Source organism: Nicotiana tomentosiformis, chromosome 4 (genome assembly GCF_000390325.3).
Source record: "Nicotiana tomentosiformis chromosome 4, ASM39032v3, whole genome shotgun sequence".
In the NCBI taxonomy this organism is placed as follows: Eukaryota; Viridiplantae; Streptophyta; class Magnoliopsida; order Solanales; family Solanaceae; genus Nicotiana; species Nicotiana tomentosiformis.
In genome coordinates this window covers 8,905,067-8,929,265 of record NC_090815.1, presented here as the reverse complement: position 1 = coordinate 8,929,265, position 24,199 = coordinate 8,905,067, and the positions used below count along the sequence as shown (strand labels likewise).

The following is a 24,199-nucleotide window of genomic DNA, read 5'->3' as shown; positions in this document are numbered from 1 at the left end:
GATAATCCTAGAGATTCTATATCGTATTGCTATAAAGATAGCTAGGAGTGACAAATGGGCGGGTTGGGTTGAAAATGGTTCGGGTCAAAACGGGTAATAAAAAAACGGATAAATTATTCAATCCGATCCATATTTAATACGATAAAAACGGTTTAACCGGCGGATAATATAGGTAACCATATTATCTATGACTTTTTGAATATGATCACTTTTGGGAGAACTCCTAATCTTCCAAACTTGAGGAATCCCCAATTTGAGGTTTTTACAAATGTAAAAGTTAAACTCATTGGTTATACATTGGTTACTTATTGGTTATCCATTTTCTAAATGGGTAATATGGTTCTTATCCATATTTGACCCGTTTTTAAAAAGTTCATTATCCAACCCATTTTTTAATGGATAATATGAGTGGTTAACTATTTTCTTATAACTATTTTGCCACCACTAAAGATAGTTATCATTGTTATAGGTAAAAATTTGTTATAATGATACTAAATATAATATAAAAGTCTGTTCGGAGAAAAAAATTTGACTTTTAACCTTTTACAATGAATGACTCTTATTATAGAATTATATTTAGCAAATATATATATATATATATATATATATATAAATTATATGTATATGAAGAAAAAAATGAAATCTTGGGATGTAGATAAGGGTGTCAATGGTTCGGTTCGGCTGGTTATTTTATAAAATTTGTACCATACAAAATTTTTGGCTATTCTATTATATATAACTAAAATTAGACTTTTCTAAATCGTCTCAATCATATCGGTTTCTCTTCGGTATAGGTACGGTTCGGTTAATTTTCGGTATTTTTTTAAATATCATGTAAAATTCACCAGTAGAAGTAGAATGGAATAACATACGTTTTTTTATACGACTTAGCAAAACTCTCTAGACATTTTTACTATTTAAAGGGTGATGAATTAAAAAAAAATAAAAGATGGCTAGAGTATAGATCCATCAACTATTCTACAACAACTTAAAAGAAACCAAGCAAAGGCAAAGAAAATATAAATCACACGAGTAAAAATATATGGGACTCAAGAATAAAGTCTATAGAAGATTAAGTGAGCGTTTGGACATAAGAATTGTAAAATTCCAAAATAAGTGAAAAAAATTTTAAGTGAAAATGGTATTTGAAAATTAGAGTTGTGTTTGGACATGAATATTATTTTGGGTTGTTTTTGAAGTTTTGTGAGTGATTTGAGTGAAAATTTTAAAAAATAGCTTTTTGGAGTTTTTCAAATTTTCGAAAATTTCAAAATTCATCTTCAAATAAAAATTAAAAATTTTATGGCCAAACACTGATTTCGAAAAAAGTAAAAAATTATCGAAAAAAGTGAATTTTTTTTATGTCCAAACGGGCTCTAAATATTCAAAAAGATAAATCTTAATTATATGAAAGTAAACATATTCAATACATTGTAGTTTGTTATTCATAATCACTAGAATAATGTGTCTTGCTAACAAAGATACTTGAAATAACTTGTTTTAAGTAGAAGTAGCATAATAGGTTTTAGAAATTAGTATTTTGAGTTTAATTACTTGTTGACTTGTAAAAGTTTTCATAGTTTCAAGGCCCAAAGAAAAATTTAATGCATTATTATTTTTAAACTTATTATATAAATATATTTTTTATATATAAAATTTATTCGGTACGATTTTATATTTTTCGATTTATTTTTATAAAATAAAAAAACTATCATAATTATCGGTCTATAATATAGATTTATATTTCTTTTACAAGAAAACTAATATCGATTCGCTGTGTAACACTCCTAGATGCAGAGAAGCTAAACAAAAGTTAATGTGGCACAGCTTTTCTCGTTTTGCATGCGAATTTCAAGGTGCGAACACGAAATCCGTCCATATTGCGTCTTCCCGCGTTCAAAAAGCCGGTCACCCTCTAACTCCTCCATCGTACGGTCGTCACCGCTATAACCGGTAATACCGTCGATCTAATAAAACCTCCAATCATTTTCTTCAGATCACACATTTCAACATCAAAAGTCGTTATTTCCCAGGTCTCCACTCGCATCTTCACGCGCCACCACCATCACGGACCGCTTTTTTTTTAAATGGAGCAGCCAAACGGTGTAGCGACAGAGACGGATCAGAAAAATATTTCGGGTCAGGATTCGGATCGAATTCCGAAACCGGATCCGCGACCCGATTTAGAGCAAATTCAACTACAGGACAATACTGCCGCTATCGATGAGAAACAAAATGGCGAATCGGCGAACGGTTTGAATAAGTCGAAGAAATCGGTGAGCTGGAGCGAGGAATTGGTGATGGAATCGCCGACGCCAAGATCTATGCCTTCCGATGACCGTGGATCGAATCCTTATGTGGCTTATTCTCCTGCTCCGTCCGACAATTCATCTTCCTTCAATATAAAAAGTCAGTATACATGTTTTTTTCTTTATTCGTTTGAATATACGTATACTTGAGATCTAATTTTTGAATCAGTTCAAGTTCTCGAATTGTTGTTTAACATTAGCATATGCAATACGAATTCGTATACTTGATAATTGTTAAATTGCGGTACAGTTTAGCTTTTGTTTTAGCTCTGGATTCCCGCCGCTTTGAATTGTTAATAGAAGTTTCTAAGTTACGTACACTGATAGTGTCAGATTTTTTACTCTATCAATGAATTTTTACTTGTGATGGCAACTAATAAGTTACCATTTCTAACATTAGCATATGCAATAAGAATTCTTGCACTTGACGATATCTGAAATTGCGATATATTTTAGCAATTTTTAGTCTCAATTCCTATGGCTTTGAAATGTTGATGGAAAAGATTTAAGTTATATACACATACAAAAGAATTTTTACACTATCAATGAATTATTACTAGCATATTCGTTACTATTTTTACCAGATTATCAATTAATGTTTATCAAGAAATTTAACTATAATTACCAAGTAGGTTGACGCAGGGGCGGCCCAACGAATTTTGTGGCCTAAAGCCAAATTTTGCGAGGGGCCTCAACGTTTTCTAAAAAAGATATTATTTTTGATATGAAGTCTATTTTTAGCTTTTTTAAGATGCAAAGTTATTAATAATTTTTTTTATAATCAATTTCTCCTAATAAGTCTTTTCCAATTAACAATAGAGCTAATCAATTTAACCTCTCTTGAGAAATTGTTGATTTTAGGTAAGATTTTATCAATTTTAATTTTGAAAAACTTTACGCTGAAGCAACGGTAACAAGAGCCTTTAACATTATCCTATAAGCAATGTAGGCGTTTGGAAAAGAATCAAATCATTTTATTTGATTGAGTATATCAATTAAATTGTTATCTTCTAATTGTTCAATTTTTCTTAACACTTTTAATTCAAAAAATAAATCTAACATTCAATATCATATTGATTATTATGCTTTAAGGAGCATTCAAGATTAAGGAAATATTTTTTCAAATTAAATTTCCATCATCGAGTGATCTCATTTTTTACTACTAAATACAAAACCAAAAATATTTTCATGTGCTTTGAATTGTTCAAATCTAATTTGAAGTGACAAAATAGCCTTGTCTACTATATATAAAAAATAATCAACTCTAAAAACTTTTCGAGAGATTTTGAGATTTCATTATCAACATTCTTATCAAATTGTTTCTTCCTATATATCACATGTTTCTTACGAAATTCCTGTTCGATATTCATTTCAAATGTAATTTCCTTGACCTAAATCATAGTCGCCGCAAGTCCTTCTTCTCTATATTAGTTAAAGAAAGAAATCAAATATTTTCACTTCTCATAACTTTTTCTTAATTTATATATAACCTATTATGTGTAACAAAAAATTGGGTCCCCAGAAATGTGGGGCCTAAAGTAGTTGCTTTACTTGCTTTAGGGAAGGGCCGCCCCTGAGTTGACGTGAACTGCATTATGTTCATACGGATAGAAAAGTTTGATGTGAGAGCTTTTAAAAGATAGAATGTCCCCCAAAATAACAGAATTCAAAAAAAAAAAAAAAGAACAAGTTGAGAAGAAGAATAATGCAGCGTCTACATCTTGCTTAACAGATACAATGGAGAGTGTCAAAGGTGTGCTCGGTAGATGGGGGAAGAAGGTTGGTGAAGCAACTAAGAAAGCTGAGGATCTTGCTGGCAATACATGGCAACATTGTAAGTCTTTCCTCTTCCATTTTTTGGGCTTCTTTGAGTTGTGTGTATGTTCTAGTTACATCTTTTAGTTGTATGTTTTAGTTTGAGAAAAGGTGTCGGCAATGATGTATTTGGTCCTCCTTGCTCACAGGGTGGATCTACGGTTGAAGTTGTAGGTTCAGTAGAATCTTGGCCCAAACAGTCTATTCGTGTTAAAAACTTCACCTAAATATGTATAAATAATCTATCCAGAACCCATAAACTTAGCTCCCGTTTGGCCATAGATTTTGGCTTCATTTTTTCCAAACAATTTTGAAAACAATGTTTGTTTATAAAATATGGTCAATGTTTTGGGGAAAAAAATTCAAAAATTTTCAAGTTCCCAAAAATTGGTTTAGGATAGTTTTTGGGTGAAAAATTTTCTTCCACTCAAAACATCAACTTTTCTTCAAATAAATGCATGTCCAAACATAACTTCAAATTTAAAAAATTATTTTTCAACACAACTTCAAAAACCCTTTTTTCAAGTTTCAATCAAATCTATGTCCAAACGCTAGCTTAATATTCTAGATTCATGTATTCTTTCTCATCCAATGGATAAATCTTTGAAAGAACTAAGAGATGATACAAGTCTCTTTTGTTTGGGTATTTAGTAAGAGAACTTTTAATAGTAGCACGTGAGAAAACTATTATGAACCTTCAGTAATATAGGACCGAGAAAAGCATTTCAAATTTTTAATTTTACTACACTCTTATGCTTCCAATTTCACATTTAACAAGTAAAGTGTTACACAAGTTTCAAAATTTGTGACAATATATTTGGAGTTTGGAGTAGAGAATCCTAGAGTCCGAGCATGATAAAGTGAACTTGAGATTATGTTGTTTTGAAATGTACCTTGATTATATGATACATAAGACAACATATATTGTAGAAAGTGCTAGCTTTGCGCTTAGAATGGGCCCTCAGAAATTTAAGGCCTAATTTCCATTAACTCAGAGATGAGTGTAGTACCGTGGTGGCACTGAGTAGGCGAACTACGATTGAACCGATAGCTAAAGATTATTTCTTAGAAGGTTTGCCTGGCCTAGCATTAACACGACACATCTTGCCAACAATTTACCTAGCCTGGCCTGGCCTGGCCTTTATCCAAATAAAAATCTTTAAACCATGGTACTCATTCCTACTATGATTTTAATATTTTACACTCAATTAAGGATCAACCTCCCTTAATTGAAGAAAGAAACAAGAGAAAGAGAGAGAGAGTTTAGAAAGATAACTTTTTATTTCAGCATACAACATTTTATTAGGATAGGAGAGTTTTGCCTCCCACTTCTTAATAGTTCTTAGTGGTCACTTGGTCAGCGAAAGTGATCTTAGTGACCACTTGGTGGTGTCCTTTGACTTTTAGTGCCTTATTTCAGATGAGCTTCTTTTGCTCACGTTTTAAATACATGAAGTGTCAATCTAATAAATTTTAAACGTTGTCATGAAGGGTTTCCCTATGAAAAGGGACCTTCGCAGTCGTAGAGGGGCAGAACTCTTCTATTAGTGCAAGTATATATTACTTGATTAACGTATATCCTCCTAATACTTGAGGATTCCAGAGTTCACTTACAATGGACTTCTAATACTCTCACTTGGATATTATCAGTAATTCTTGGAATCCAAGGTAGAAATTAGTATATCAGCAGTACTCTAATGATTTTTATTAGAAAGTTTGTCTCTGAAAAATGCAGACAACCACTAGTGCAGCACGGTAAAAGTAATATTAATTAAGATTTAAGTATGATTGAGCAGCGATGTTCATGTGTAAGTGAACTATCCAAAGGTAATAATAGACAAATAAAAAAAAAAGGAAAGGATATACAAATGTGTGGTGAAGTTGGGGGTTCAAGTCAATGAGGGAGCAAAAGTGGGATCGGCAACTGTTGGATTTTTGGATAGTATGTTTTGGGTTATCTTATAAAGAAAAGGATAAAAGGAGTCATGCTATGACTTCTTTAAATGTTAAGTTCAAGTTTAGATTTGGTACCAGACTTCCTTAGGTGTGGTGGTTGAATAGGTGCTTACTTGCTTCAAAGTCTTCCATTAGGTCAAAGGTTCAAGTCTAGTATGAGGAACCCATCAAAGTTCAAGTTTTGATTTGGTGATCTAGCACCAGGGAGAAAGGAGAAAAGGGATAAGAATAGGGAGAAACAGAGAAGAATAAGGGAAGATTTAATTCTTAAAGTGTTATTCACTAACTCAAGAGTGTCAAAAATAAGTCCATATTTATAGAGCAGCGGATGTTGAACAGATTAAACTCGTGAAACTTTATTTTTAAGTTGGAGACAAAGATAAAATCACAGTGGATGTTGAACAGATTGAACTCGTGAAACTTTATCTTTAAGTTGGAGACAAAGATAAAATCAAGGATAAAGATTAGGAAAAATTGTTTTTTTGATACCTAGATTCGAGAGTTTGTGCTTTTATTGTCCTGTTTTCTTAAGTTGTACACATAATAACGTAACTTTAACATTTGTGCAAATAGTGGGACTTCATCTTAACGGTGTTAACTTTTGAATGGAAAAGACTCTGTCTACCTCGCATATGACGGGTTTATTAGTCTTTTTAAGGGCTCAAAACTTGGTTTTACTTATTAATCAGTTTTTTGTGTAAATAAAACTTGTCATTGGTGTAAAATATCTAATTTGCATACAGATCCTTTTCATATAGTAAATACTATTCTTTGTTTAACAAAATATTTACGATAAGTTTTTGTTGTTTTATCTCAATCAGATTAAAAGTATTTTAATTTTACTTACTATATATTCATAACCAAAAAGCATCTCTTTCTTTTTTGTACTTCTTTGCTACTTAAAAAAAAAGCTATCATATTCAGTAGAAAAACAATGAAATCCACCTCTTAAATAGCACGGTAAAATTTTACAATAATGAGATTCCTTTTCTGTTTCTTGAGTTTTTAATATTCAAATCAAAGGATTTTTCAATTTTGTCCTACTTTAAAAAGCACAAAGAAACTGGAAACTGTTGCTGGGAAGCTGCAGCACTACAATTTCTATCCTTGAGTAGCTAGTTGTTAATCTTAAGGGATGAGTAGTTGATGTACTGGAAACTGGAACTGTTGTTCAGTTTCCTTTCTTTGTAGTACTTTTATTTTGTTTTGTTGTACATATTCTACTTGCAATAAAATTCTTTATTTACCAAGAAAAAGCACAAGGAAAAAGAAACGGCCTTTATGATGAATATTGTAAAAATCTACTCACTATATTTAGAGGATTCGTATGCATATTGAAGGTTTGATGTCAATTGATGATTTTTTCAATAACGGTGGCGTCTGGACCAAGTTGCGCAGACCTCGACTAATTCCATCGGTTACCTGCTATCTCCTACCACCACAAGTACCGCCGAGTAACTGTATTTTGTCTTCACGGGGCCGAGTAACTGTATTTTGTCTTCACTGGGATTTGAACCTGCTATACCCTTTGGCGCTGTCAAAGATGAGTTTTATTCAAAAAAATAAAACCGAGTTTTGAGCCATTAAATAGACTAATAAATGGGTCATGTGTAAGGCACATGTTTCTTTCCCTCCAATAGTTAACACTATTAGGCTGAGATCTTGTTTTGCACCTAAATTTAAAGTTAGGTTTTTACGTGCATAATTCAAAAAATTAGGAAAAAAAATGCACATTATTTAAAAATTAGGTACCATAAATGAAATTTTACCTAACAAGACTCTCTTATCTGTATCCACGATGTGAAGCTTAAAAATACTCTAGTCTCACAATGCAGGCAAAATTTTTTCACATCCTGGAGATGGTGTTGCTGCGAATTCATAAGAAATTTACAAAAAGATAAAATAATAATAACAATAATAATAATAATAATAATAATATATTTCACTTTGCTTAAATTGATATTTAGGACGTCTGTGATAAGCATATTTGCAATGTGGATGTCTTTATAGGTCATTTGCAACTAAGAGCCATACCTCAACTTATAGCACTTTCTCTAGAGTTGCCACCAACTTTGCTATGAGTTTATGTTGAGGATATGATCCTATAAATACCTTCTTGCTGTGAGTTTATGTATGTATATGATGTGAGCTTCAGAAGTGCGGAATCCTCCCCTTACGTTTCTGCATCTGTCAACTTTTTTTCTTTCTTGTGACAACTTCCTTAATAGGCATGTAAAGCTTAACCTTTTCTTTCCTTCTTGTGGGTAGGGGTGAAGGTTGGGGCCAGGAGGGGGAGGGCTTATATCTGTTGAAGATTCTAATGCTTTCCTGTCTTGCAAGCTTTGTTTATTGTTAATACGTTAGGTCATATACAATTAAATGAAGAGCTCCTGTTCCACCCACTCACATGCAATAACTTTGTTTCTTTTATTGGCTGACATAGTGAAAACGGGCCCTAGTCTTGCTGATGCTGCCTTGGGAAGAATTGCTCAGGGAACAAAGGTTTTAGCAGAAGGTGGTTATGATAAGATATTTCGCCAAACATTTGAGACTGTTCCCGAGGAGCAACTTCAGAATTCATTTGCATGTTACTTATCCACATCAGCTGGTCCGGTTATGGGAGTATTATATGTCTCCACAGCTAAGCTTGCATTTTGTAGTGATAACCCTCTCTCCTATAAAGCAGAAGACAAGACTGAATGGAGCTATTACAAGGTATGTTAGACTTTGTCCTTCAGTACTGGAAGCCCATATATGTGTTCAATTAATTATTTGTCAGCCTAGAGCTGCACTAGTGACTATCACGTATACTGCCTTTTCTGTAATTACTGCTGAACGTGAGAGGTGATTGTTACATTGGAGAACATCTGCACTTATGTAGGTTTTCTATAACTATGGGAAAATGTAGATGCTAATATTTCTGGTCATCCATTCCTAGATGACAGGATGAACACGCAAGATTTATTTAATTAACCTATCTCATCTTGTTGTAGTTCGTGTCACACTAAAATACGTGCTGTTTATGTTCAGGCTATGTAACTGCCTTAAAAAATTTCCTGTCATATATTTTCAAGTAATTCTTAAGATAGTTGAAGAATGCTTTCGTGCATAACAACTATCATTTGTTAAAACCGGATTCAAGCATTGACATAAATATTATCTTCTGCAGCTGTGGATCAGAAAAAAGTTACTGACTATGCTTTTCCTGCGTAGCGATCCCCTAAAATCCACTTTAACATCCCAGCTTCACTTCCCAATAATTTGTGCTGCAGCACTTGGGTCTCAAAATATATTGTGTCACAGGTTTTTGAATCATCTTCATCTCTGGTCCAAATTTTCAAGAGTGTGTCCTTTTTCCTATTCCGCACCTCAATCATCATCATCTGCTCTGTCCAACTAATTAGGTGAAAATGATTGGAGACTGAGAAGTTTACTTGGAAATAATAATTTCATGCAAATTAGAAGCCACAAGAACCATCAGATAGGGTTAGAGGATTCATTCTACTCATTAATGAAACTAGTGTCATCTAGTTGAAAAGGGGAAATAATTGTTAGTGATTCTTATATACCTTCATATCCATATTCGTGTGTGTGTGTTGTGTCTACACCAGGTTTTGGAAAGGGAAAGAGAGTTTGGGAGGATGAAAGTGGATGCAATAGGGGTTTTGTAGATGGTGGAAGGGCGTTGTGGCAGAGGGGACCAGGGAGGAGGGAGGTTTGGCTAGAAATGGGAGAGGATGCAGTATTGATGAGGTGGCAGCAGCCTGAAGGGGTTACATGCTGTTTTTCTATAGTTAATCTGTACGGGAAATCCATCGAAACACCCTTTATTCTATCATGTGAATAACACATGCTCCTCCCGTGGCCAAGTTTACGAAGAGGCAATAGACCTGGAAAATGGGGATAATTGAAACTTCGAGGTTAACAATCAACAGACAGGAATAATATTACACTTCACAAAATTGCTCAAGAGCATTTGGTGCCATTTGCTATCATATGTATCCTTTTTTTCTGTCAAGCCAGTTGTTTTTCCCCCAGGTATTTTGGTTCAGTGGCAAAGTGCAACCAGTAATGTTTGGATTAGGCACACGTCACGAGTTCGAATCTTGATGCAGGCAAAAGCCTAGTATTTAAGTGAAGAAAGGATAGAGAAGAGGGAGGAGAGGGTGCGTTATCCACCGAGTTATGAACCGTGCTCAAACTTATTTATTAGAAAAACTCCATGTATGTTAAAGTGAATTCTCACATCTCCATTGACTGTGCCAATCTATTGTTTCTTTTCTTACAAAGAAAAACTCATTATATATAATATAATATGAAAATTTATACTTGTCAGTTCTCAAGCGTCCCTGGGTAATCCCAATAGTATATGAAGTCACAAGCTCAACATGTTCCGTCAATGAACTTTTAAGTAGTTCGCATTCTTAAAACTTCTAACCTTGCAAAGCAATTTGAGTCATGTCAATTTGAAACAAACTTTGATATTGACGAAGTTTTTACTTTGCGTGCAGTGAGCAGACATTATTGTATATTTGACAATGTAGCATTCTCCATCTTAAGTCTTAAATATATTTCATTGATTGCTTATAAGAAACCTCTTCAAGCTCAAATGATTGTCTATGTATGATTGGAGGATCTGTCTTGCTATCCATTAATAGACTGTAGGAATGAGTGGTTGTGATAGTTGCGTCTTCCATGCTACCTACCTCATGATAGCCTCTTTTTCCCTTAGTTCAGTGAAAACTGAAAATGTCCTCAAAGGCCTACTATTAAAGCGGATCAATGCTTGCACAGCAATGTGGTGCTGCTTTCCTGAGCCGAGGGTCTATTGGAAACAGCCTCTCTATCCTCACAAAGTAGGGGTAAGGTCTGCGTACACACTACCCTCCCCAGACCCTACTGTGTGAGATATTAGTGGGTATGTTGTTGTTGTTGTAAATGCTTGCACATCAAATATTCGCTTTCTTCTGCTTGACTGCAGTTTTTTGTGAAGATAGCACTTCCTTAAACACTTCAGGGTATCTAGATAGTCCCGAGAGTGCCCAGGTATTGCATTACATAGTGTTAGATCATAAGGATAAAGGTGAAGTCATAGCCATAGACAGCTTGGAGACAGAAACTTCGGTTGAGAAACTACAATTACAGTGGTTGAGATGTGGAAAATTTGGGATAATTAGCCCTTGCAGAAGCTGTTTCTATACTGGAAAACAATGTTTTAGCTCATGACTTGTGTATCGCAGAGTCCATTCAAAGTGTAACACATCTGTTATCTCACCTTTGCTTGTTTCCTTTAATGTTCGAGGGACGTTCTCTTGTTTGCATGAAGTGTCATTTGTATTTCGTTTGATATCAACAGGTATTACCATCATTTATAACCTTGGATGTTTCCTTGCGCCACCAGTTTAGATCTTTGTCAATACCTGCCAATTCAACTTTACTTGCTGGGAAATCTATGCTCATATATCTTTTGAGTATTCTTGTCTTATTCATTAACTGTTCGTTCATTTAGATAATGAGCATGTGTATATGTATATGTGGTAAATAGGTCTATAAGTTTTCATTTGTCATTATTCTTGTAGTTAATTTTTTTTTTTTCATTTGACGAATCATTATTTATACTAACATTTCACACTTTTTCCATGAAATCTGCAGGTAGTTATCCCATTGCACCAGCTTAAGGCAATTAATCCTTCATCAAGCAGGACCAATCCATCCGAAAGATATGTTCAGACTATATCTGTCGATAACCATGAATTTTGGTTTATGGGATTTCTAAATTACACTGGTGCAGTGAATTGCCTGCAGGAGGCATTACAAGCACGCAACTTAGTGTGAGTCTGTTCTTGATCTTAAATTTGGTTATCTGAGAGGGCATAATTCATTATATGGAGTGATCACTGTTGAAAATTCTGAAGATAAATATTAGAAAGAAACAGAAGTACATGTCTGCCTAAATGAAATTTTCTGATATCCTTGGAAGTGAACTCAGATTTCATGGTATTCACTTGTGGATTATCTCTTTTGGCAGATACAAGGTTAAAATGAACTGCTTCCCTCTCTAGTCTCTGTTGTATTGTATGCGAATATTTATGAACATAATTAGCAGTTTTAACATGCCTAACAATGTGAGGCACTTATAATAGCTCCTACACATTTTTTCCTGTGCTATGATAGCTTGTTTTGCCTTCCTTTCTCTTTTTCCTTACCCCATCACCTTTGTTCAATTCACAACCGATCACCACTGCATTTGTATTTTTTCACTCCCACACGCAGCAAGCATTCACTAAATGTTGGTTTAATCGATTTTAACTTGTTTGTGATTGGGACGTAGTTGTTGGTCATGAGAAGAGTGCTTAGTCGTATGTCTCATTTGACTCTCTTACTTCTCTTTTAACGTAAGTACATCCAAAATGGGGCCAAACTCTACTTCAATGAAGTCACCACTATATAGCCTAAAGCATTTGTTGCATCTTGCTCAACTCATGTTCACATCTCTATTTAATTATATTTTTTTATTAGTTTGTTTAAAAGAAGTGTATCTTTTTGTATTTTAATAAATTGAAACTTTTTTATTTTGTTCTTTGCAACATGTTTTTATAGCCACAAAAATTTCGTAGTATATTTAAATCACAAGTTTTAAAAGTATTTTTTTCCTTCCTAACTCCATACCTATCGAACTATGCCACATAAAATTAAAATAGATGAATTAGAGTTTTTTTTCTCGTAGAATATTATTATATGACATCAGAATTGCACCTCCCAATTATACCTTTTTTTTGTCAAAGCCCTAAATTTTAAGGTCTGTTTAAATACTGAGAATATAAGTGATTTCATATGCAATTTAAGATTTTCTTTTTTTTGTTAATATTAGCAATGTCTGATCTGAATTCAGTAATTCGTTTTTCTTTCTATCAATTCTTTCAACCAATTTAGCAACATCTACTAATCGCTTCTCTTCTCTGATCCTAAAGCCCTCTTAATCCCTTTATTTATCTTTCATCCCGGAATAGGTAAAATCTCACTCTTTCTAATCTGAAAGAAAAAGAAAGAGGGACGATCATCCAAATAAGGAACTTTTACATTATCGGCTCCCATGCAAAAATTTATAGGTAAGCTTTCTTAAAATGTGGGATTTATAATTCTGAAAAAGATGAGTTACACATAAAGGGATTATATTTAAGTTTATTGTACAATGTATATAACTTTGGGATTATATTTAAGTTTCTTGTGCAATATACTCCCTCCGTTCACTTTTACTTGGCACGTTTTGACTTTTCACGTTCCTTAAGAAATAATAAATGAAGCGCAGAATTTACCATAATACCCATATTAATTGATGCATATTTTATTGAATTTGAAAAAATAATTTTAAATGAGTAATAAATATTGTGGGTATAACATGAAAAAAAAATGTCTTCTCTTAATATGCGTAAAGTGACAAGTAAAAATAAAAATCTATTTTTAGTATACATACCAAGTAAAAGTGAACGGAGGGAGTACTTATTTTAATTAGATTTAGAATATTAGTATCAGTACATCTTCCTCTTTTTACCCATTTATACCAAAATGTCAATTTAAGTGTAAACTTTCGATATCGAATTACAGTATCAGTTAGTATTTATTATTTGTGCCACCCCTACATGTAATTTAAGATGAAATCACGCAAAGCAATATCTTTAGAGTGGGTCCTCAATCTTTTCCTCGTCCTGTCTCTGTCAATAGAATTTAAGTGATCCTCACTGTTGTGCAAAAGATATAGTTGTATTATCGTTTTTAGTTCGCGTCAGAAATTATTTATATTTGTCAAAAAGTGTATAAAATTTATAGAATTTTTATATATAACAAATATAATGTGTATATATATATATATATATATATATATATATATATATATTTAACTATTATTTGAGAGCGACTATACAATGTTATTTTTCCAAAGCTATATTGCATGGCACAAGAAAATTTAAAAACTTACCTTAAGCCAAATAACTTTACTTTATTAGTTAAAAATAAAAATAAAAATGTATATCATTAGCCATGTTAATTGATAAATATCGATACAAAGGACACTTGTTCTCGCCATCCATTCATTTTGTATAATATCAGAGACGGATCTATGTTGTAAAGAGAGGGGTCATCTATATATATCAAATATATATATATATATATATATATTTGGCTATTATTTGAGAGCGACTATACAATGTTATTTTTTCAAAGCTATATTGCATGGCACAAGAAAATTTAAAAACTTACCTTAAGCCAAATAACTTTACTTTATTAGATAAAAATAAAAATAAAAATGTATATCATTAGCCATGTTAATTGATAAATATCGATACAAAGGACACTTGTTCTTGCCATCCATTCATTTTGTATAATATCAGAGACGGATCTATGTTGTAAAGAGGGGTCATCTACATCAGGAAAGTTTGGCAAAATTCTATGTATATTGTATATGTCTTTAGAAATTAGTAATATATTGGTAGTGACACTTTATATACAAAGCAAATTTTGGTTGATTGCAAAATACACGTCCAACCTTTAAATTCTAGGTCCGCCTCTAATAATAACATCATGCGCTATTAATTTTTTTACTAAATGATTATAAATAGTGTAAAGCATACCAAAGGAAATATATAGCGTAACGTGTGATCATGAAAAGCAATTGGCAGAGCAGTTTACAAAGAGGAAAAGACCAGGCCACATAAAAGAGGAAAAAGGGAGAATAATAATGGGAAGAAGAGGGTAACGTATGACAGAGAAGTATAGTGACATAACAAAAGAAAAAACTAATGTTTTCTGTCATATTTTATCTGTTTTTTACTGCAACTCCAAATGCAGAAATATATGCTGGGGCTAGAGCTAGTATAATTGGTTTCCTTCCAGCTGACAATAACACAGAAAACTGAGAGAGTCCCAGTCTGTGAACCCTGGCCCTTTGGTACTAGAAACGGGAGTTCGAAACCAAAATGTGGTTCTTTTGGACTCAAAGAACCAAAATATGTGGGGAAAAAAAACTGATGACCATAATATATATATGTAACGCCCTTTTAAAAGGCGCTATACCTTAACGGCCGTTTGCCCAGTATAGCGCCCTTATTTAAGGCGTTATAAAGGTATAGCGTGCTAACTTAAGGCGCTATAGTATAACTCCCTTACCCAAGGCGTTATACTTACATAAATAATAGTCCCTTCCCCTTCACCTTTTTCAGGTCGACAAGACAATACACATAATGTGGTATTTCACCGCGCTATGCTTCGCGTGATAATGATTCTTTCGGATATAAAACAACTTCTTAAACTGAACCAAATCATCTGTATTTCAAAGACCTTTTGAATAAACATTACAACATCCATTTAAAAAATGTCACTAACATTTAACAAGTGGTTCAAAAAGAGGCAAAATGGTGAAGGTAGCTCAACAGATCCCCATGGAACACTATCGATCCCTACCTTGAAACAAATATGCTAGGTTGCTACACTAACTTGGTTGATGACAAGTGGTATGGTGTTCTGTGTACCTTGAAAAATAAGCCTATCAATATGCATACTGATCTTAAAGTTGCAGGGCACATTATTGAGGGCGAAGCGCATTCTACAAAGCCTGAAGGTATGCAAATTTGGGGCGAAAAACTACAGTGGGTTCCCATTTACTCAAAACGGTGTGATTACGAAGTACTATGCCGGTGACCTTTTGAATAAACATTACAACATCCATTTAAAAAATGTCACTAACATTTAACAAGTGGTTCAAAAAGAGGCAAAATGGTGAAGGTAGTTCAACAGATCCCAATGGAACACTATCGATCCCTACCTTGAAACAAATATGCTAGGTTGCTGCACTGACTTGGTTGATGACAAGTGGTATGGTGTTCCGCGTACCTTGGAAAATAAGCCTATCAATATACACACTGATCTCAAAGTTGCAGGGTACATTATTGACGGCGAAGCGCATTCTACAAAGCCTGAAGATATGTGAATTTGGGGCGAAAAACTACAATGGGTTCCCCTTTACTCAAAACGGTGTGATTACGAAGTACTATGTCGCTGGCATGGACTTGTTGTGCTACAAGCTCTGCAACCTTCCAAACAAACACACACAAAGAAGAACCAGAAGTGATTCGACATTTGATAAAGGAGATTCTAGAGATGGAAAAGGCACTAGCTGTTCATCATGCAATGGATGATCTTAACTTCCTGGAAGGAACGAAAACTCAGTACTGGAATTTATTAGAAAATGATAAAATACATAGAGACAATGATTATCTTGTTTTCCCAACAGTTGTCGAGTGGGAGGGACTACCTAAGTTTCTACTACAGACGTTGGACGTAGGAATCCCATATTGCTGTAGAAATCAAGCAAGTGGTCTTCTTGATGATAGTGATGAAATGCAAAAAATGTGTGTCAACTTGAGCCTAGATTACGATGCCCTCGGTCCCAAAGGGTACGTACACGATGTTGACGGAGAAGATGAAGACAATGAAATAGTGCCAGACAGCGATGATAATGGTAAATGACAATTTTTTTTCTTGGGGTGTATGTTAAATTGTTGTACTGAAGTATTAATGCTAAATATCAATAATACTTAACACCAATGGAAACATAATTTTATTTCATACATTCTGCAAGATGAACATGTACATACACTTATTACAATAAATTATTGGAATACAACACTACGGGTATCCTTGATAATTGGGCACATTGCATGAACTTCCACCGGGAGCTGAATTACTACCGCTACCCAAACCAACTGAATGACATTTACGATGGTCGTGTCTTGTTTGCCAGCATATGCCATATTTACGCGCATAAACGGTATCACCAACATCCATTTGGTTCCGTATACGCGTTCGTTTTTGCACTTATCGTTAACGCAAATACTCCTTATTACACACCATTTTAAATTATTCTGGCGGCCAATAATGCTCAGCACCCACTGGCTGCAACTGTTCACTATAGGTGTTTAAGTATGCAGCAACATTATATTCTTTATCAACGTAGCTGGTTGCCGCAAAACCTGTATGTTGAAAGCACTTCATGGCATGTGAGCACGACATGTGGTAGATGAATCATTTCCCACAAGAGCATAATCTTATGGCTTCATTTATGGTGTGTGTATTATTCCCCCGATTTTGATGGATAGCGGTGCGAACTTCAAAAATATTTCGCTCGTTGCAATACTGTAAATTTGAATGCTAATGTACTCGCCTCCTGTATTTCTCAAATCTTTTCATTGGTATTGGCATAAATTCAACACTCATTTCCATCAATGACGATGCACCTCTAGCCCTTTCAAAAAACCTCTCCACCATCTGCTTGAATGACATTCGCACCATGGCAGTGACAGGCAATCCACGTGCAAACTTCAATAACCAGTTGAAAGACTCTAACATATTTGTAGTTAGAATTCCCCATCTTTTGTCACCATCGGCATGCAAAGTCCACTTGTCAAGCTCATGTCGCATTAACCAACGATAGGCTCTTTGGTCTTCCTGCCTGATCGATTCCATGCGCCTCCTGAATTTACACTCTTGGTGATCTGTTGCAGCCATTCACATTAAATCATGCAAATCCTTGTTGAGATGTGCCTTCTGGAAATTGGCCTTCAGGTGCCTCACATAGTACGGTGGTAGGCATATGATTCCTGCCATGCAGGCAAATTCTGTACAGAACTTAAAATACCGACATGCCGATCAGATATTAGACAAATACCTGAACGTTGTCTGATAACATGCTCCTTCAAGTGGTTCAAAAATAGTGTCAACGTCTCTTGTCTTTCATTGGCACAAATAGCAAAAGTTAGGGGAAATATACTTCCATTAGCATCTACTGCAACAACGATCAACAATTTAATATAATATTTTTCATAGACATGAGTGCCGTATATGGATATTACCGGTGGACAATGCACAAAACATCAATTGCCGGTTTAAATGCCCAGAACACATATCTGAATATATGTTCTGGTATTCCCGAACTCCGCTCAAGCTTTCATTTAACAATAGTCCCGGGGTTGAAGTATTGCAATGCGGCCATGTACCTGGGTAGAGATGCAAAGGACTTATCCCAGCTACCATAAACAATATCAAACGCATGTTTGCGCCCGAGAAATACCTTTCTTTTGGTAATAGAACACACATATTCCTGGTGGACAGATGTTATATACTTTTTGATCTTGTACCTTATGGACGCTTCAATGTGTGGAATCAAGACAAGAGAAATCAAGTCAACATTCAAGTTAAAATGATTCTCACTAAATGTGTCCATTTCACAATTGTGGGTGCCAATGTATTTACCCACAACCCACATATTTGTTTTCTTCTTCCTCGCATGCAGTATCCAATTACAACCCATAAACCATCTACGGCAAATAACCTTATATACATCCGGAGATGACTGTGCTACCGTGATCTCACGACACTCTATTATGTTGTACATTCGCACCGCCCTGCTTAGGCATGCTTTATCAGAAAAAAGCATGCCCTTTGACAGCATCGTTGCTCTAGATTCATCCCACATTGCAGTCTGAATTTCGTCAATATCCCTTGTAAGGGCATCCACATCCGGTATACTTGGCAAATGATCAAGGTAGGGAATCTCCCCTGAATGAAACGACACGTGGGACTCGTACACTCTTAGTTTAACGGGAGGTGGAGCATGCTCCCTCGTCAAATCAGGTTCAGCATTCTCTTCCTCCTCATCATCACCCTCATTAGGGAAAAGTGTGTCATCTCGAGACTCATCGGCATTGTTGTTATAATCACTATTCTCTTCCTGACTATGCACATCTGCTAGATCCCGATTACATATGTCGTCTTCGGGCAATTGAATAAGGACAGTACCTTCAAGTTGCTCGTTTTCACTGCACAACCAACAAAATAATAAGTTACTCAAATTGATCCAAACTTTACATGATGGACATTATCCTGTTAGTGATGACTTCCGGATGAACCACCATGATCCAACACATCAATACTAGGCATATTCCAACTGGACGTTGGTTCATAACTTGTAAAATTCATATCTGGCCGGTACCCCTGTCGAATATATGAGTGTTAATACAAATTCGATACATCAAAAATAAATATCGTAACACAAAGAAAAATTGAAGTTTACCACTCGACTTGTGGAGTATGTAAACTAGGGGAGAAACTATTTCCTCGCTCCTCATTCACCCGTGGAGATAAGTTTAGATCATGCCAAACTCTTTCACCTGGAACCTGTTCGCCTAAAACTGCTCCAAAATAACCACCCGATGACTGAGGGATATCCCTACTTTGCGCAACCTCATTATTGCGAACGTCTTCAGCCTTGACGTATATTTCCAACATTTTTATCACAAGAAATTCCCGGTATTCATCCGGAGTCCTCAAAAAATCTCTCAAAGTTTCATCGTCTTCGATGTTAAACTCAACATAACAAGCAACCCCTTGCGAAGTGACAGGATATCTTCTGATTACTTTAATATTCACCGAACGTTTGCTCACACTCATTTTTTTTACATAACAACAATACCAATGTATCGTACTCCATTGTAAGTGGCAACTTAACATGACACTGTGGAGATAAACTATAGATTACTGAGTTATTCGTCACCACAACCTCACCCCCCTCACCCCCAATATAATGAAACCATAATTCTTTGCTCTTCATACATTATGACAAAATGCAAAATAACTTAACGAAGAAATATTTCAGAAGACTTGAGAATATTTATGGATGGATTTTTACAAAATCCTTAACCTCTTTAAATAAGGCAAAAACTAGTCCCGGGAGGGGGGGATGCAATTATTTGAGGTATAGAGCCTTAAATATGGGCGCTATACCCAGTTGAATTATTGTTATGTCAGTTAAGCCCAGAAGAATTATTGGTGGGCCACATAATATATATAGCGCGGTATGTTAGGGCGTTATATATATAGCGCCTTAAATAAGGGTGCTATACTTAATTGGGCAAACGGCCGTTAAGGTATAGCGCCTTTTAAAATGACGTTATATATATTATGATCACCAGTTTATTTTCCATACATTTTAGTTCTTTGAGTCCAAACTACAACAAATATAAAATTTAGCTACGAAATTATTAGTTACGATACAAAATTTGTCACTAATTATTCATTGTTCGTGACAAAAATAACAATTCGTCTTTAAATATATGAACCACATACTTTTACTGACGAAACATAAAAATTCGTAGCAAAGTTTCGTCCATTAAAGCTTCCCACCAAAAAATGAGTTGGCATCATTTATTGAGTAATATTAGCCACAAATTTAAAGTTATTGATGACAAATTATTTTGTCACTCATGATGTACTCAATTAGCGACGAACTATTATTTGTCTTAGAACTATTTAACTTTTGGACACGAAAACATTTCGTCACAAAATATATATTGTTGTAATAGTGACGAATTAGAATTTGTAGTTAAACATTGTAAACTTCAGCAATAAAATTTTATATTTAATTGTGACCTTAGTTTTTGTCACTAATAGTGCAAGCAATTAGTGATAATTATTTTATTGTCTCTATTTAATTTACAATTCAGTCACAATAAAATTTTGTCACAAAATATGTAATTTTAAATGGCTACGACTTAACTTTGTAGTTGAATCATGCAATAATTGGCTACAAAAAAAATAATTGTAGTTCAAAATCAAAAACTCATACTTAGCATTTAATTATAAATCTGAAGTTTATGCATGCACGATACATATACTTACTTCTTTACGACTAATTTCACTTGTGATTGAAATAATCATCTTATAAAAATTCTCAATTTGGAGAAACTCAAACCCCCTTTTTGCTTAGAAATTTTGGGAATTTTGTTTTCTACTTTGAGCACAATTCAAGTTCTTATGGGAAAGCATCAATTTATTTAATTCTGCGTGGGAGACAAACCATTCAATTTGGTTCTTATAAAAAATTTATGTCGTAAATTTGAATCTAGATTTCAAAATTAGTATACATTTTTAATTTAATTTCGTATTACTTCAACTTAAATACTACAAGAAGATTTCCGTCGGTTGAGAAAGCTGTATACGGGCGAAACTGAACCCATGGGACATCTCGATTTACGATGAAGTAAATGGAGTGAGGGACGTGACGGTAAGGAACCAGAGTCGAGGCAAAGAGCCCCTAGAGCTGGGGTCTAGGCAAAACATCTGCCCTCGGGAGTATCAGGACCATGACCCCCAAGTTCGAATCCCAAAGGCCTCGGAGAGCATTACGAGATAATCGAGCACGGACAACAAAAGACCGTGATATCCGTGACCAGCCGGATGTCACGGCGTGAATCTCGGCACGTATCGGCAGAGAACCGACGATTAGTTAAACATGCGATTTTTACCTTTTATGGAATTGTACGTAGGGTAAACTCCCCTACTATATAAAGAGGGTATGATTATTCATTAGAGATATTGTAACACGCACATCAAGGCAATATACTCTTATTTTCTCTATTATTCATAGTTCTTATTTTTGTTCATCAAATCATCAGTAACGTGAGACCGGGATCGAAAGCAGGCATTTCATTAGGCTATTACTAAATTCGGGATCACTCATCTTGATTGGTTTGATAATTTATTACGTCCTTTATCTGTTTAATCTAACACAATTTATCCTTTGTATTGAATTAACCCATGTATCCTTAAAACCACTAACAAATTTAATTGTTATCTGTTTTTAGAGTAAATAAAAGCGAATGTAAGTTTTTCTTTTTTTGAAAAAATAAAGTGGTATATATTTGTCTTTCATTGTTTTTACCGATTTAAAATAATGTGTCAGATTGGACAAAATTATAACTTCGTTAAATATGTTCTTTTATATTTACATTAGAGATTGTTAGGACTATGGTGAATTCAAGATTTCGAGAAGATTGATGCACTGTTATGAAGAGGAATTTCTTAGATATAATTTCATGGCTTCAAACTTTAAATTCTTGCCATTGAATCCATTATTATTATTTTTTTAAAATTATAGGTTCAAAATTAATTTGTTTAGATAATAAATTTTTACGATTTACATATATCTATACTTTGTGCTGAAAAAGTTGGGATGAGTCAAATTTCATTGACTATATGCTACATCCTCTGCTGTTACTAGTTTTATATACACATTTAATTTAATTATATAAAATTTTACGGTGACAGAATAAGAAAAGTAATTTTATTATGACCTTGAAAATTTTGAAAGAATAAATCAATGAAAAAGAAAGAAAGAAAAATAAAAGAGTACTTAATAAAAATGCAAGAAGGGATACTAGACAAGACACTTGGGAAATCAATCTCACGATTAAGAACTAAGAATAAATTAAGATTCAAGGAGTGTGAAGCAAATTATCTGTTCGCTGAATTCAAGATTATCATTCGTGACAATCATATAGACTCAAGATCAAGTTCAAAGGTCTCTAAAATTATTTTATATCCTTGAAAAGAAGAATCAGAGGAATTATAGAGACTGTAATATTTATAACATTTAAATAAAATACTATACTTGTTGCAATATCTGCAGTCTTGATTATTTCTTGACGTAAATTTATCGGCCACATCTAATTTATTAAAATTACAAGGGAAAATTCGTCACTAATCCCTTGCAATAAATAAAATATTTATCTCGTAAAAAGCTATTACAACAAAAATTTGTCGTAGTTCTATTGTATAACTTTGAATTATTTTTTCAGAATAATTGGCCATAATTCCATCACTATATTTGGTAAAAATTAACGCGAAAAATAATTTATCTCAATATTTAAGGAAGTCATAATTATGGGAATTTTACATGAAAATATTGAAGGGAAGATAAAATAACAAAATTTAACTTTCAATTATTTTATCTTCCCTCCAATATTTTCGTGTAAAATTCCCTCTCTCATCAATTCCCGCCCTATAAACCACTAACAATCTCCCACTTAGATAAGCGTGAGGTATCCAACTCTAATACAACTACATACACTCCAATAAGAAGGAGAAATTAGTACCATTTATTTTTTACTTCTTCTTTTTCTCCTAATTGCTTTCTGTTATCCCAACTAATGGCCATCCACATCCAACTATCGCAGGTGCCATCATCCTCGACCTCTATAACCAGGTAAACCAACTCTTCTCTTTGGTTTTGACTTTCTTAATTTCTCTACCTAATAAAATTTTCTAACAACATTTACCAATGCTCTATTTTTTAGTTTATATGCAGGAGTTGAATAACACAAGGAGCAACTCCACAATCCTTTGATGAGAAAATCGTCTTTTGTTATAATTGAGGGCCTTAATTTATGGTTTAAGGAAGGAGTTCTTGATATTCTTTTGACGATGAGGTAAATTTCTATTGATATAGTGTTTTTTTTCTAAAATACTTTTTTTGTTCTTCAAATTTTTTGATGTAGGGTATATTGTATAGTTAACGATTTTGTATAGAAGTTACTATCTCTTTCTTATTTTATTATTATTGATTCACTAATTAAAGTTATTTTTATGACTTCAGTTTGAAGATTTATTTTATTTAAAATAATGAAATCAAAAGTATTTATAATTTTTTTTCTTTACACAGGTATATGAAGGTCTAAAAAGTGTCTGGGAAGTTTGTAGATAAGGGACGCTGCATTGGCACATGAGGAAGCAACATGCTTGTCTTTTTTAGTTTACCATTGTTCATGTATTTCAATTAGACTTTTTATGCTTTAGTTATTTCACTTTATTTACTCAATGAATTTGTAGTCACATGTTTTTCTTAGAATAATTATAGATGTATTAGTATCTGATTTTGTATGAATTTTTGGTATTACGTTTTTTATTTTATTTTTGTGATGTTTTTAATTTGCATAAGCTAATTTTTAAAAAACTGAATAGACATGTAACTAATAACAAACTATTTAACTACAGTGTTGAATAGTGCGATTACAAAGCGATAAATATATATATGCAATTTCTCGCAAAAAACATTTAGTAACAAAAAATTATTTCTCCAGAAATGGCCTTCATATTAATAATAGAAATATATTTTAACTACAAATTAATTTAATATTTAATGACAATTGAAATTGTCACTATTAAGACTAATATATAATGACAAATTGGTCTTATCACTAATAGTATCATTTGTCGAGACACAAAAATAGTTT

The 24,199-nt window shown here is 33.7% G+C and overlaps 1 protein-coding gene and 1 long non-coding RNA gene across 3 annotated transcripts; both read left to right on the top strand.

Moving 5' to 3' along the window:
• The first annotated feature begins 1,762 nt into the window (after positions 1-1,762).
• On the top strand, positions 1,763-12,268 carry LOC104111234 (putative GEM-like protein 3). Of its 2 annotated transcripts, XM_009620890.4 has the most exons (5): positions 1,769-1,953; positions 2,034-2,409; positions 4,042-4,143; positions 8,524-8,795; positions 11,733-12,268. In XM_009620890.4, exons 2-5 carry the CDS (start codon positions 2,088-2,090, stop codon positions 11,913-11,915), a joined length of 879 nt encoding a protein of 292 aa, XP_009619185.1. In that variant the 5' UTR covers positions 1,769-1,953; positions 2,034-2,087; the 3' UTR covers positions 11,916-12,268. The 2 variants fall into 2 exon arrangements, with proteins under 2 accessions (XP_033515886.1, XP_009619185.1); XM_033659995.2 differs by having other exon boundaries at positions 1,763-2,409.
• A 10,775-nt stretch (positions 12,269-23,043) lies between these two features.
• Positions 23,044-23,786, top strand: LOC138910587 (uncharacterized). Its single transcript, XR_011415726.1, has 3 exons — positions 23,044-23,172; positions 23,264-23,395; positions 23,629-23,786. It is a non-coding gene; the product is annotated as an uncharacterized lncRNA (long non-coding RNA).
• The last annotated feature ends 413 nt before the right edge of the window (positions 23,787-24,199 follow it).